This window comes from Protopterus annectens, chromosome 8.part1 (genome assembly GCF_019279795.1).
Source record: "Protopterus annectens isolate FY-2018-M chromosome 8.part1, PAN1.0, whole genome shotgun sequence".
NCBI classification, from domain to species: Eukaryota; Metazoa; Chordata; order Ceratodontiformes; family Protopteridae; genus Protopterus; species Protopterus annectens.
This window is the reverse complement of record NC_056742.1, coordinates 136,437,027-136,453,150: the sequence shown is the minus strand read 5'-3', so window position 1 is coordinate 136,453,150 and position 16,124 is coordinate 136,437,027. Positions and strand designations below refer to the sequence as shown.

The 16,124-nt window shown below is 40.8% G+C and overlaps 1 protein-coding gene across 4 annotated transcripts in view; it reads left to right on the top strand.

Annotated features, from left to right (window-relative positions):
* KARS1 (lysyl-tRNA synthetase 1) overlaps nt 1–16,124 on the top strand; it is a 580,608-nt gene that overhangs the window by 106,495 nt on the left and 457,989 nt on the right. For all 4 annotated transcript variants that reach the window (XM_044081774.1, XM_044081775.1, XM_044081776.1 and 1 more), the window contains one exon: nt 5,483–5,576. In XM_044081774.1, the coding sequence (XP_043937709.1) occupies nt 5,483–5,576 (94 nt within the window). The remainder of the gene's footprint in view (nt 1–5,482; nt 5,577–16,124) is intronic.

Sequence of the window (16,124 nt, the reverse complement as noted above, 5' to 3'; positions counted from 1 at the left end):
GAGGAGGCTAAGGGAGTTTCTGGATCCCATTCCTCCCGTTTTGGATGTGGTGGAGGATGTTTTTACGGAGTCTAGCCTCGCACCCGATGCTCTGCCCCCCCCCTCCCCCTGCACCTGGAAAGCCAGACAGGTATTACAGGGTGCCGGACACTCACAAATACTTGTTTAAAAATCCTGCAGCAGACCCAGAGGTCATCACCCAAGGACCCAAAGGGGCTAAGGCCAGTTCATGCAAAAATCCTATTCCTTCAGACAAGGACAGCAGAGTTCTAGACAAATAGGGTAAAAAAAGTATACCTTTGCTACCTCTGCTACCTTAGCTATTAGAGCTCTTAACTGACAGTTCCATACCTTGGAACTGTTGAAACAGAAGATTTCAGCCTTGCCAGACAGTTCTACTTCCAGGGAGCTAGGGGACCTCTTGCACTCCAGCTCTCAAGTAGCAAAAGCATTCCCTCCATTGCAGATACAATGCCCTTGAAGCCTCTAGCAGGGCTGCTGTGGTGGGGTCAGTAATTAGGAGGCATGCATGGTTGAAAGAGCAACCTCTGCCTGATCATGTTAAATCCGATCTCCTAGACGTCCCCCTGGATAAGGGCCGCTTGTTTGGATCTAAGGCTGAGGAGATAATCAAGAAAATGGAGAACCAGTCTAAATCAATGTAGACAGTTAAAGAATTCCTTCAGGTCCAACCTCCCAGATTCAGCAGGAATTTTCACACCAAACACTGGTCCTTTCCTTCCCAATCCCAGACCTGTGCAAAGGAAAGGCTGCAGAAACAGACCTCCCAGGCAGCACCCATAAGGACAATAGAGGCCCAGGCAGTGGACCTCTACTACCCCCAGTGCAGGGAGTTCTAAGTCCACTCCCTCCCTAAAGACTTGCAATGACTCCTCATCCCCCCTCTGCCCCCCCCCCCCGAAAAGGTTTGGAGGAAGGCTATCCCTTGACAAAGACTACTGGCTATCCATCACAAAGGATCAGTGGGTTCTAAAAATTATTTTCCAGGGATACAGATTCTCTTTCAAAGAAAGACTAATCTTAACAGGGTACCCAGACATACCTTCAATTCAGCAGGCAGAGGTCCTCAAACAGATTAAGAAACTGTGCCCAAAAAGCGGTGGAGCCTGCTCCCAGGAACAATCTGGCAAAGAGTTTTATTTCAGATTGTTCCTGGTACCCAGGAAAGAGGGCTCTTGGCACCCTATTCTGGATCTGTCCATGCTAAACCATTCCCTGCAAGTGCCAACATTTAAAATACTTAGGCTACAAAAACTCTTGTCCATGCTGACCCCAAATGTCTGGCTTGTTACCCTGGACCTAAAGGATGCCTACCTCCACATTCCAGTACGGGAGTCCAGCAGAAGGTTCCTTTGCTTCAGGACAGGCTCATGACACTTTCACTTCTCTGCTCTGCCTTTTGGCTTATCTACTGCTCTCAGGGTTTTTCACCAACTGTCTGGCCCCGGTCATTGCCTTTTGCAGGCAGCAAAACATCCAAATTTACCCATACCTGGATGATTGCCTCATCCAGGCAGACAGCAGGGAAAAGCTCCTGCATGAACTTGACTTTGTCAAAACCCTCTTAACCTCTTTAGGAATTACCATCAACAGGGAAAAATCAAATTTCCAGCCCACAAGACAACTCACCTTCTTGGGAGCTCTCCTGGACTGATCCACCCAAAAAGCCTTCCTCTCTCCAGAAAAACAGAGTTTCCTGCCCCAATACTTCTCCCAATTGGCTTACAGAAAGCACCTCACAGCAAAAAACTTCCTTCAAGTTCTGGGGTACATGGCATCCTTTATCCTGTTGGTGCCCTTGGCCTGACTCCACATGAGAAAACTGCAGTGGAACCTAAAAAACATTTGGTGCCAGCACTCTGTCTCTGTCTGTGGAAAAAAATCTGCCCCTTATCCCCTGCTTAAGAGACAAACCTCTATGGTGGGCAGACGTCTGCACACTGAACAAGGGCCTTCCCTTTCTGTTTCTTTCCCATGGCCAGACTATCACCACGGATGTCTCAGACAAAGCCTGGGGGGCACACTTGGGTAGCATGTGCACCCAAGGCTCTTGGGACCTCAGGGTCCTACACCTACACATCGACCTAAAAGAAATTATGGCAGTATTCAGGGCTATCACAGCTTTCAAGAACCACCTAGAACCAGGGGTACTCCTCATCAAGACAGACAATACCACAGTCCTGTAGTACATCAACAAGCAGGGGGGAACTCGCTCCTACCCGCTTTGCCGTCTAGCCATGCTTCTCTGGCATAGGCTTAGAAAACCAAGCAGTCTGATTAACAAGTGTCTATAAGATATGCTCTTGCCCTTTCACTGAAGCACAAAATTAACTACAGGGAGAAGTACTTCATTTCATGAACTTTATAATGCCTAACTAGTTGTGCAGTGAAGAGATGCTGCCCAGGTTTATAAGGCACTTGTATATTAGATTTCTGCCTCATAACATAAGTGTGTTTGGTAATTTACCTGCCTTGTCTCCTTATCTGTCGGTCTGTCCTTGAACTGGGTTAGTGCCCCTAGGCTAGTTACCACTTTAGGGAGACCCAAGATGTTTATGCTACAAGAAGAAATTTGGCCAGGGCATCAGAGAACTTCCTCTATTCTTTTCTATAGATGCTATTGAATCTTTTTCATTAGTTAGAGCTACCACAGGTTCAGGCAGACAGGTCATCTGTTTACCATTTTACCTGAAGGGCAATACACTCAGGAGTGCAGCACTCTCTTATGCTGTGCTGCATTGTCAGGAGTCCATCTACCTGTTGTGTGAATAGAGTTTGCAGCCTTCTGCAAAAAGGCAAGTGTGCCAGTGACACTGCTGTATATCTGTTTAGTGTGTTTGTGTGTAAAGTTTACCTGACGTAATAATGAAACAAGCGCACACAGAAAAAAAAAAACGTGCTGAAAGGCAAGCTTGATGAAAACCTTAAAATATTTTTGAAGGAAGGCAAGCCTCACTTCACCCCCCCCCCCCCACACACACACACTTAACACACTTAAATATACCAACTCTGAAATCACACAGTACCAGAGAAAGGAGAAAACTCTCCATCTGTGTTATTCAGAGAGCTCTCAAAAACACCAGCTTCTTGCTCATTCTTTTTGGAATGTATTCCATTCGGTGAGTTTATCCATCTCCGAATGCATTTGACGAGAGTGACATTCGTCCAAAAGTGGGTGTTCCCATAGATGTGTGTGTGTGTGTGTGTGTGTGTGTGTAGGTGTAGGTGTAGGTGTGTAAACATAATCCTGCCTCTTGCTGTAACCCTACACATTACCTTAAGAAAACCCCTTTCTCTACACTAGTCAGGCAAGGGCATGTACAAGGATGAAACTACTATAACATTGCAATGTTTTACAAACTATTGATGCTCCACTTGCTCCAGTTCAATTTAAGCATGCACGCATATGTATTGGCAATAGCCCCGATGTAACATGTACCTCCTCAACGGACCACGCATTGAAACAAACGCACCAAAGTTGAAAACCATAGAATCTGTACAGCTAACCAACCATAAAAGTAAAATACAAATGCATAATTCATTGTACCTAGGAGACTTGAAATCTTTTTTTTTTTTTTTTTATCATGTGTTGCAATTTTGTACAGTTCTAATGGCCATGTATCACTGTAAGTTGGTAACATTTATTTCTTTGGAAAACTGTGAGTGGTTGAGTGGGCATTTTTAGCCACAACCTAGATCAAGAGTCAGTAAATACAAAATAAGTGTAGCATGAGGTATAACACTACTACAAGATTATGATATAATGTCAGCATTACTGTTACGAGTATAGGCTTTTTCTGGACAGTGTGTTGAATGGCTTTTAGTGTTTTTGTGTTTAAAAGGGTATTTTGTAATTTGTTGTACTCCAAAAATGATCTTGATGAGGACTGTCATGGTAATGTAAAACTGTTTTACAGGCTGGATGTCAACTTCTCACAATGCAGTCTTTATTTTCATTATATGACATCATACGAGTCAATATTTTTGGACTCCATTTGACTTGTTCTTAATTGGTGGGAACCTTTCATTTGTTGGAATTTAACTGCTGGGGTTTCCCCCCATTTCCTGTTTTTGGTGCAGCCTTGGAGTTGTATTAAACAATGTAAGTAGGATTAAGGTTTTACCTCTTCTATAAAACGTTTTGAAAGATCTTTCAAAAAAAAAAAAAGTTTTCGGCCAGATTACCCTAATTAACAGATACGTATGTGCCAGAAATGTTTTTATTTTTTTCATACGAATTAATACCACTGTCTAATTGTGCTGTCCTAATACACAATGCATAACGCAGTCATTGAAACAGGTGAAGTTAATTCATAATATTTGTGAAAGTAAACTGAAACAGCAGGCTATTGTTTTTCAGAGTTAAGCAGAAACTGCAGAGAAACTGCTAAGTAACAAAGTTTTATCCATTGTGTAATTATAAACTGTCTATAATGTAGCAGTTTGTGGTCATAGCATATCTTTAAATTGGAGACAAAGTTTGCAAGTGGAATGTAATTCACTTTTCATTGCATAACTTTAGTAAGCAGTTCAGTTAATTAACATGTGAAAGAAGACAAATTGGATCAAGACAGGAAAATATATTGCTGCCCATCCGTACAGATTGGGTAATATAACATTTTGACTGCATTGAAGGTTTACTGTTTTAAATTGCGTACTTTCTCATTTCATTCACCACACCTTTTGAACCATCAGTATTGTAGTTCATCTCCAGTACAAGCCAACATTCACTACCGGCATATGCTTGTCTTCTTAACATGCTATGTTATACTGTCACTCAAAATCTAATATAAGGTGCCAAAAAGAGGGATGTTTATTGCGGTCTGCATCTTTTGTGAAGAATAGTGTTCCAAACCCAGTGTCCTTGAAAGAAAGGTGGTGACTACTGTTACACCACTCCCTCAAGCTGCCACGACCTGGAGGTATTGTGGACTGTATTTAACTCTGCCTAGTAGACCACTGCAGTTGATTTTGACTAGTGCTAATGCCAATTATGCATTTTTTTTATTTTTTATTTTTTTGCCTGATGTGGTGTTCTGCCTTCACATCTCACTATTTCTAAATGTCCTTCATGTAACATTGTGCCAGTTCAAGGAAAAAGTAATTAAGTTATTTTTCGTTTGTCTGAATTGGTGAAACCTTGGATGTAGTGTATGTACAGATTGGAGGTTAGGGAGCAGAATCACCATGTCATTGTAGGTGAGAACATGGAGAGAAAAGCTTTTGAAATGCATTTTTTTGGTGAGTACGTGTAGTGTATTTATTACTTAAGATAAAATTTAGACATTAGGAAATGAAAAATACTATATTCTATATAATATTTGCTTTGTTTTCTGATCCAGTCAAATATTTTTCCAAATTGATTTGCATTTTTATTTTTAAGGCATGTTAAAAATGTTTACTGGGCTGTCCGTTAATCATCTGGATAGCATTTTAGTAACTACAGTGTTTTCATTTTCAGGTCGTGTTCACGCAAAACGTGCATCTGGAGCAAAGCTTCTATTTTATGATCTCCGTGGGGAAGGCACAAAATTACAAGTAATGGCTAACTCAAAGTAAGTGTGGTGGTGATATTGCCATCATTCCGTAAATCTTGTTGTTTCTTACTTTGGAAAGTGAACTTGTCTGTGCTTTTGTCAACTTGAAAAGAACTAATAAAATAGTCACATTTCTGTAGACTGAGAAACTACAAAACTGGAGGTGTTTTAATATTGGGGTGACAGCTGAGGTCTCTTGCTTGCAGAAACAGAGTTATGTGGCTGCAGTGCCATTGGTAGACATTGCTATTAAAATTAAAGGTTTATCAGTGCATTTTGGGATTGATTAACTTCTTACTATTCTGAAAGAGCGTATATGAATAAGTAGTGTGCAGGATTCATTGGATGGGTCTGTGTGCATAAAGTACAAGTGGCCTTGTGCAAAAGTCACAGCATGCATCTCTGTAATCTCAATGTATAGTTAACATTTTCACTGTACCTGAGGGAAGTAGTGGAACATGTACCTAGCAAAGTGGCCACATTACTTGCTTGCCTAGAGGATATGCTGTGTTCTGATTAGTATCTGCATGGCTGTGTAGCTTATCATGTTGGTGATGGGTGACATTAAAGAGTTGGTCCTAGACATGTTAGAGTACTTGTCTGGGAAGGCAGGATGGGACATGAGGAAGTTTGAGAAATTAGATAGTGGCCGAGGAAGTAGAAAGGACACTGGAATGATCTGAAAGAAGAAGGGTGCAAAGACTGTCATCCAACTGACCGCTGCTCGGGCATTCAAAAAAATCCCTGATAGAACTATGAAAATAGTAGAGAAGTGAAGACTTACAAGGATTATAGGGCAAAATGAGCTGCTTAACTAATTTTAGCTCTGGTTCACAGTAAGTGGATACTGTGAAATTTGTCTTGCCTACTTTTCTGACTGGTTTACCAGGGAGCTAGAAATAAGTATTTCTGTGGGATATGAGCTGTCTGTTTCTCAGCAAAGCCTTTGTGATGTTTCTGCTTCTCAGGCTGCTGGAAAAATGAGTGGAATAAGTATGGATAAACTGTGTAGATGGGTGACAAGGTTTCTTAAGTGAATGGGAACAGAATTACCATTATTTGTTGCTTTGACCTCGCAAAGTGTGTGGTTGATAAGAGTAGCAGCAGATGGTCGAGCATTTCTAAAGGAGGACTTACGACTGAAAAGGCACTAGAATGTGGTAGTTTTCTTTTTTATTCTAGCCATGTTGTGGTACTTTTACCTCTGGAATGACCGTTTGAGGATGAGGAGGAGGAGTCGGGCCGAATAAGTCAGAGTTGGAACATGATCAGTAGGTTGTTGTAGAAAACTTAAACTAGTAGGCAAACCATGAAAGGGCAACAGCAAAGGATAGGTTATGTATGTAGAGGGTGTAATTAGAACGCAGGAGGGTCAGACTGCCTTTGTGTCAAACACTGATTGATTAGGCCACTGCAGGCATATTCATTGCAGTTCTGGAGGCCATGTATGAGGAAAGGGAAGTTGCATTGTTAGAGTGGCTACAGAAGAAGGAAACCAGAATAGTGTATGTAATGAAAGTATGCTGTATGATGAGAAACTAAGGCAATGCAACATTTTTCTACTAGCAAAGAACAGGCAGAAAAAAAATGTAGCTGCATAAGCTCTTCGGGATAAATGTGATTGATTATCTGTGGAAGGCAGACAGACCAAGCAGCCATCGAGACGGCATGAGCAGTTCAGAGAAAATACTGCCTAACTTTGATAGGAGTGTTTTTTTGGTGAGTGAAAGTGGATGGCAGATGGAATTATTTACTAGAATGAGTGGTCAAAACAATGAAAACTGCAGGCTCTAAAGCAGCTTGGGATTTCTGGAGGGATGGGATGGGTTTGGGGCCAGCTGTTTTGAAGCTGGATATAGAGTTCATGCCGATTTTGGTTACTCTTTCTCCTTTAATTGTAATGTTGGGGGGAAACCCTGGTTGCTATAAATATCTTTTATACTTTTAGATAGACCCCAATGTTAAGCAACCATATGTACTTTACGTACTCCTCTGATTTCACTCTTCTTGATGGCAACATAGGGCCTCTTCTGCCTGTCTGGCTTGTATTCATTAAAAATAACATGTATACATGTACATTTGTTCCTCACTGCAGTAGTTGTTTTTCTTAGGCTGATAATCATATGGATGTGACCATACCACTGTATTAGAACTCTCAATACTTTTTCAGCTGTCTAGAGCACTGGCTACAGGAAGTGGTAAAACTTGTGTTGCAGGCAGTAATGCAACCATGTGACTACAGAATCTAGTTAAGATTCTGTTTGCTGCTGAATGCAAGGCTTTGTTTGACCTGCATAATATTAGTTAATTACATTATATTAAACACTGGGTAGCTCGATTACTGACACGGCAATGCAGCATAATGGGGGGCTGCACTCCTGAGTGTACAGTCCTTCGGATGAGACATTAAACTGAAGTTTATGGTAGCTCAGGTGGATGTAAAACATCCCATGTCACCTTTCAAAAAAAATTCTTATTTACATATTCACAAATGTACAAATATATAGATATGCAAATCTGTTTACACACATTCATAATTTCCTTTACAGTCATACGAAATTTTTATCACTGTTAGACCACCACCACTTTCCATAATCATCTGATTTTACTTAATATTGTTGCTAAAATCCATTTACCGTTGAACATAATTTCATTTGTTTTTTTATTCGTATAACCCATGTAACATAAAATAAGATTTTATCTATTCTTTTAACATATTCTTTACTTCTCTTCTTATAATACCGTATTTAGCCATATCCATGTTTATTTTATCCACTTTTATGTCTTAGAAAACATCTTTACATAGTTTCCCCATAACTTTTTCACATTTCCAAAACACATATTCTATCACTTTTCATTTCATATGGCATATTTTCTTTTACTGGCAATGTATCTATTACCAGTCTCCACAAAAATATCTAAACATTCTACTTTCTGATTACACCATTTGCTTCTCTTTTTTTATAGCTCTATTTTTTCATGTTAGATTTTCCCTTGGTTTTACAAAGCAGTGTTTCATCACTACATTTTAATAACATGGTTTTCTGTCTTTCTCTAGATCATCAGTTTTTATTTTCCACAAAATATTTTTCTTCTTAGTGTTTCACTGTTGCAGTCATTACATTTGGGTTATCTGCCTGCAGGTAGCCCTAAGCCGGCCTGAATACCATAGTCTTTGGATTTCTGCGTCTGATGCTGTCGCTTCTTCCTTGACGTCAGGTCATCAGGGGTATAAAACATGCAGCCGACGCCGTTACATCAGTCTTTCTTGCCGTGCTGTGCCCGAAGCAGAAGCAGTTTTTGCTCTAACCGATGTCCGTAAAAGTTAACAATTGTCTTACCTGTGGAAAGCAAATACCTCATAGAGATTTTCATTCTTACTGCATCCCCTGCTTAGGCCCAGACCATGACTTTCCTCTTTGTCAGTTTTATGCCTTATTCAATGCCCGAACTATCCGTCATCAGGCTATTTTTGCTGCTAATTATTTTCGTACTCCTCCTCTGTATTCCGAAATGGCTTTGTCAAGCCATCCGACCACCGTCTTCAGAAAAAACATAAGGATAAAGACAGACTGCATAGGTCCAAAACTGCCGACGACACTTCCATTAAGCTAGTCACCAGTCCGCTAGTACTCAGGCGCTTTCGCAGCCCCTTATACCTGCTGCTTCTGATTCGCAGGCCTCTACTGAGACCCATTCGGAGTCTGGTATGACGCGAGATGCTTCTTCGACTATGGAACCTGCGGATGTCTCTACCTTGGATGGGTCCGGAGCAGCTGTGCAGGCACTGGCTTCTGAGGGTGTATTCAGGCCTGCAGATATTCATATTAAACCGGCACCATCGTTTTCATCCAGGCCTAAAACTCGCACCACTCTTAGAAAACTGATGACCAAACCACAGGCCCAGGCCCATATGCCTAAAAAACAAATGACCAAACCACAGGCCCAGGCCCATATGCCTAAAAAACAAATGCTTAGAATGGCTGAAGACCTCATTACCTTGATTAGGGGAAGCCAGCCTTCCCCCTCCTAAGAGACAGAGTTTCTTTCTGATTCTCCTGATCAGTAATCTTTTCTGCTCCTTCTGATTATCAAGATTTGGCCTTATCTACTTATGAGGATTATGATGCAGAGGATTCCATTCCCTCTGCTTCCCCTCCAGAAGATTTTTCTTTCGGTGAAACCTTGCACACTGTTGGGGAGCATTTCCACTGGGAAAGCCAGGATTACTCTGACTCCAAAAAGAGGCTTAGTGAATTCTTACTCCTATCTCAACATGGGCCTTTAGCTATCCCTCCTGTTGTGGACATTGTAGATGATGCTTTCTTGGAATCTAGCCTTTCCCCAGACACTTTACCTCCAGCTCCCAGAAAACTTGACAGGTATTGCAGAGTACCTGACTCTCTCACAGGTTCCTCTTCAAGAATCCTTCTGCAGATCCAGAGACCATTTGCCAAGGACCAAAAGGCTTTAAGTCTAATGCTGCCAAAAATCCTACCCCTTCTAATAGAGATTCTAAAGCCTTAGACAGATGGGGTAAGAAGGTATACACTTCTACTGCTTTGGCCATCAGGGTTTTAAATTGCCAGTTTCATATGTTAAAAGTATCAGCAACATGTTATGGGGCTACTTAGAGAAAATTATGTTGATTCCTGACTGTAGTGAACACAAAGAATTACAGGATTTAATGCATTCTGCAGAACAAGTTGGTAAACATACTTTGCAATGTGGTTTTGATGCTTTAGAAGCATCTTGCAGGGCTGCTGTCACTGGGTCTGTACTTAGAAGGCATGCTTGGCTTAAGGAACAAAACTTGCCATGTCCTATAAAAGCTAAATTACTGGATGTGCCCTTAAACCAAGACCACATTTTTGGCAACAAAGCAAGAAGTCCTCAAAAGGATGGAGGAAAAAGCTAAAGCTATGCAAACTGTTAAAGATTTCCTACAAGTACAGCCTCCCAGATTCAGTAGCAAAGAACTGGTCCTTCCCAGTCCCTTCTAGGTCTTTTCAGTCCAAACCCAGGAACAGCAGACCACCTAGGGTAGAGTCTTAGGCTTTGCACAAACCTAAGAAGTGGGGGGCTTCCACTTCCAAAGCAGGGAGTAGTAAGCTACCCCCCTACAAAAAATGGCACAATGACTTAACCTTAACCCTTCCAAGCCCTGCTCTACTACCTGCTCCCTTAGGAGGAAAGCTTGCCCTGCATGCAAAAAACTGGGAACTCATTACCCAGGACAATTGGGTTTTGAACATAGTTTCTCAAGGATACAGATTCCACTTCCACACCCTACCAACACCAAACGGTTGGCTAGACCTACCCCCAAATCAATGAGCGGAGGCCCAACTGCAGGTTCTCTCTTTTCTCAATATCAGGGCTATTCAGCCTGTCCCAACAGAACAAAGGGGACAAGGCTTTTATTCAAGACTTTTTCTGGTACCCAGAAAAGACAACTTCTGGCGTCCAATCCTGGACCTCTCTGGTAGTTCCAAAATTCAGAATGCTAACTCTGCAACATCTTCTTTCCATGCTATCCAAGGATGCCTGGCTGGCAACCCTAGACTGAAAGGAAGCTTACTTGCACATACCAATAAGGGAATCTTGCAAAAAATACCTACGCTTCAGGGCAGGCTCCATGAACTGTCAGTTCTCTGCACTTCCCTTTGGCTTATCTACTGTGCCCAGGGTATCCACAAAGTGCCTAGCTCCAGCAATTGCATTTTGCAGGCAGAGAAATATTCAGATTTACTCATATTTGGATGATTGTCTGATTCAGCAGAAAGCCAGGACTTGCTATTACAACACCTGGCATTTGTGAAGAAACTTCTAACCTCACTGTGGTACACCATGATCGAAAAGAAATCTCATCTAGTACCCTGCTAACAGATTGTCTTCCTGGAAGCAAGCTTGAACACAACTTCCCAGATGGCATTCCTCACTCCAGAGAAACAAGTTTACTTGACAACCTACTTCAAACTATTAGCCACAAAACCCCAGCTGTCTGCAAGGAAAATACTGCAAGCCCTGGGTTCATGGCTTCTTGCATTTTACTAATTCCATATGCAAGACTGCATATGAGGAAACTCCAGTGGTATCTAAAAAGCCTATGGTGTCAACATTCTCAGGACCTGAGCCAGCTAAGACATCTTCTCTACAACTTTGCACGTGGAAAACTGTTCTACTGGTGGCTGTTACTTCAGCCAGTCGGGTTTCTGAACTGCAAGCCCTCATGACATCTTCTCCTTTCAGTCTTCCATCGGGACAGGGTATCCCTACATACCAACCAATCCTTCATGCCCAAAGTAGTGAATGAGCTTTCACTGAATCAGGCCATTAATCTCCCTACCTTCGGGTCCTTCACACTTCAGATGTTCACAGACAGCCCAGTCACTGCTTGGCAAAGACCAAGTCCATCCGTAAGTGTGATAGGCTTTTTATTTCCTATCACCCAAGAGCCCTGGGGCATCCTGTTTACAAGCAAGCCATTTTCTTTTGTTACACCGCAAATGGGAAACCTTTTCCTTCTCCAGTTGAGGCACTTTCTACTAGAGCTGTGTTTTATTTCTAGGGCATTTCTTAAAGATTTGGATACAGCTTCCATCTTGGAGGCAGCTACATGGTCATCTGGTCACACTTTCACCAAACACTACAAATTAGATATTATTTCCAGCTCCAGAGCAGGATTTGCCAGGGCTATTCTGCATGGATTTGTGCAAAGTGTCTCTGCTCCAATCTCTCTTATGCATGAGGTTTGACATTCTCTCTCATTACCATAACCATATATGTTCTTCCCTTCTATATGCTGCAGTATAGCCCCCCCCCCTTCTGACTGATACTTGCCTGACTCCTGAATACTCGCTCCCTGCAGGCTGGTGCTTTGTGGCATTCAGTTCTGAGGTAGGCGCATGCTGACGTCTGCTTTATACCAGATTTCCATTTATGACCGACATATGCTATGTGATCCAGGCCGTTGGACGTACCTTAGCAGTAGCATTTTAACTTTGGTATAATGGCCGGACGTACAAGTCAACCGTAGGCGGACTCCCTCATGTTATGGATACTGTAGCATGTAGAAGAGAAGGACATCTGTGGTTATGGTAAGATTTTACACAACTATTCTTAATATTCTTCACGTTTACAGAAAACCTTTTACTTAGATTTGTGGGTTCATAAGTTCATGGCTAATTGCTGCGCTAGATTTCTTAATAGGCCATTCTAATTCTAGCCAATTTCCCTCCCAAATGCGAGAATCAAATGCTGTACATTGTCTGCGAGTCATACACATTAACCATTATACCAGCACCTAGTTGTTAGCTGTATATGTTCTTTTTTCATCCATTTCCTTTCTTTTTTTTTCTTTTGTATTTCTCTTTAAATTTTCTTTTTCTGACTTTTACCATTTTACTAATATAATTCCTTTTTTTTCTTTTATTACCTTCCAGTTTTTGTCTTCATCACTTAATTCAGAACTTCTTCTATGTCCTCATTTTTTTCCTCCTCTAATTTTTCTTCTATTTCTACTACATCTAAAATTTCTTTTGTTCACTTTCTTCTTTTCGTTTATTTTTAGTTTAATTGCAACCCATCCATATATGTCCAATTGTAACATTTATAACATTTCAGTTCACATTTTTTTGCATCATGTCCCATTTCCTCACAAATATAACATTCTCTTTTGTCACAGTTACTTATCAAATGTCCTATCCCCCAGAAATGTTTTGGGTTGTCCCCAGTATTATATGACATCCTTACTCCCCTCCACATTTATCATGCTTGATGTATGTCATTTTTTCTTTCTATTTTTAACATAATATTACAGTTCCAACCACCAGTCCATAAGCCCCATTTGTCATAAACTTTTACAATACCCAGTACTTCTTTACATAAAGTTTTCAAATGTCCTTTCAAAGTTCGTTTCTCTACCTCTGTTCAAAATTGTACAAGAATTTTTTTTTTTTATTTCCCTGTTAAATGCTTTTGTCACATAAAAATTCCATGGAACACGGTCTTTCTTTTTTTTCAAATTCTCCAAGAACATTTTCAATTGACAAAATGGTCTTCAATATAATGTCACAAAATGTTTTTGTTAATGAGAATAAATGCTCTTTGCCTCATATTTTACATCCATAGGACCTATTCAATTGTCCCACACTTCATACCTGTGCATTTCTTTGTCCTGCTTACTTTGAATCTTTACCACATACTTTAATTTTCTTCTTCCTTCTTGTCTGCTACTCCCCTTTGCCTTCTTTTACTTTCTCTGCATATGTATTCTTTTCCATCTCACCACTATTTATCAGGATTGCTCTGCATCCCGCTTTTGTATTATCTGCATAATGTCCCCCCAGGAAACGTTTTCTTCATTTGCTGGCTGTCTCTGCATCACCATTTCTTTTAAGTAAATCATCCTGCAGCCCTCCTGACTGGTGGGTTGTAATTGTACATCCATCACTTGTTGACTCATCTCTGTTGAACAGATTTCTTTCTTTGAAACGTCTCCTCCGAATCCTGCACACATTCTCTGGTCTCGATATTTGCTTTCTTATCCATTTCTCTTGCTTCTTCATCTCCTCCTCTGTCCATCTGCCTTCCTGTTTCTCCGGTCCACCTCTGCGCCTGGAGTGGAAACAGGAAGTGCTCCTGCAAAGTGGGTGCGACTCACAACAATGATTAGTAGGGGAAGTTCCACGATGGCCTGGCCAAATTTTCCCTAATAGTATAAATGCCACCTTGGATCTCCCCTGAAAATAAGTTGGTAGCCTAGTGGGACTAACCCAGTCAACAAAGGATAAATGAAAAATAAAAGTGGGTAAAGGCAATGGGCTTGTCATTTTGGACAGTTGCAAGTATGTTTAAAAAGAAAAAAAAGTGTTTTGGTAAATGGTTCTAGTTATAACAAAGTTAGCCTGCATTTTATATACAGTATTTATTTATAATTGAATCGATAATGTTTTGCTTGACCTTTTACACCACGGATCTATTGGTTTTGAGTTAAATGAATATATGAAAGTACTTTATTGTAAATTGAGGCACTTGTTTGGTGTCTGTAAAATTCACCAGTATGGCACACACCTTCCATTTCACCCCATTCTGTCTGGTAGTGTATCAAAAACAAGCTTTATTTCCATCTACTTTGACACATTGTTGAAACTTATAGGTGCATAGGTAAGTACTAGGTTAGCTGCCCTTGTGGGCCATTTTAAGCTTGGCCAGTTTTCCTTTTTGTGCTCAAAGTAACCTATCCCATTTAGCTATAGATTGGCCTTGCCCATCCCATGGGTGATAATTATATTATGCCTAATGAGAATAACTGGGATAATACCATAGGTAATTTGAGGGAACTGATGTATGTGATAAAGCATTTAGGAGCTCTCTCTGTCCAGTAGTAGTAGTACAGAGGGCAAGCCTAGGATAATTTTTCTGTTTCCCATTCACAGATTTAAATTGTAGTTGAAAATGGACAGGGATGAACTTTGTCTTCTGTGGATTGGTGGGGTGGGGGGGTCTGTTCCAGAGCAGCAGTATCTTGTGCAAGGTATACCTGTCTCTCCAAAGTATTCTGTTGATGGTGTAGAAGAGAGTTAGATCCCTAGAGTGAATATTTCTGATGCCATTTGACTTGCTGATATGCAACAATTCCATCGGTAATGGGTCAGAAGATGCCTTGTATGCCAGACACTGGTTATCTATTAGCAGACTGCAGGGTACCAATTTACCAATTATAGTGACAGGGCTTTGAGTCAGTCCCATGTAGGATGTATTATTTAAGCCTTGTATCCTTTTACTGAGGTATCACTGTAGGCATTCTGATTGATTGTACAATTGTCTGGACAGATACATGACAAACGGGCATTATATTCAATGATTAGCATAATAAGGGCGGAGTAAAGGGAGAAAATGACATTCCTAGATCAAGCTATGCAGTATAGAAAGACTTTCTTACAACAATAGACACTTGTTGGTCAAAAGTTAGGTCACTGTTCACATAAGTTCCCAAATCCCAAACAAGTGGGTTAACTCTTAGGGGATTATTGTCAGTGTGGTAGTTCTCTGGGGTAGATGACTTCCCAAAGGAAACAAACATTTATTTTTTAGCATCTAGTTCCAGTCCATGATTTTGGCACCAGTTATTTATTTGAGGCAAACCTTTCCTGCAAGATAGCCAAGTCATTTGGGGATTCTAATGACTGCTCCTAGCTTGCATATTTATTACATTCAACATACATTTTATTATGTGGACCTCTTCTTCTTTGGTTAATGAAAAGCAATACTGTGTGGTTGCAGTGTAAAACTACTTTATGCACAACTGATAAGTACCACAAGATTTGAGTGTTGAATATGTTGGGGAGTATTTACATGTAAATTCTCCTTTCAGTAATGTGATTAATATAATTTATGCCTTTTTGGATGTGTTGTTAAAACATTTTTCAGTTGTTGTTTTCGACATTCAGTTTTAAAGTCAAGTAGGGGAGGTGGCTGTGGGTGCAGTGTTAGCACCAGTATTTGTGAATATGGTTTTAGATAATAACATAACATCTGGAGTAGGGACTTCATTTGTCAGCAACC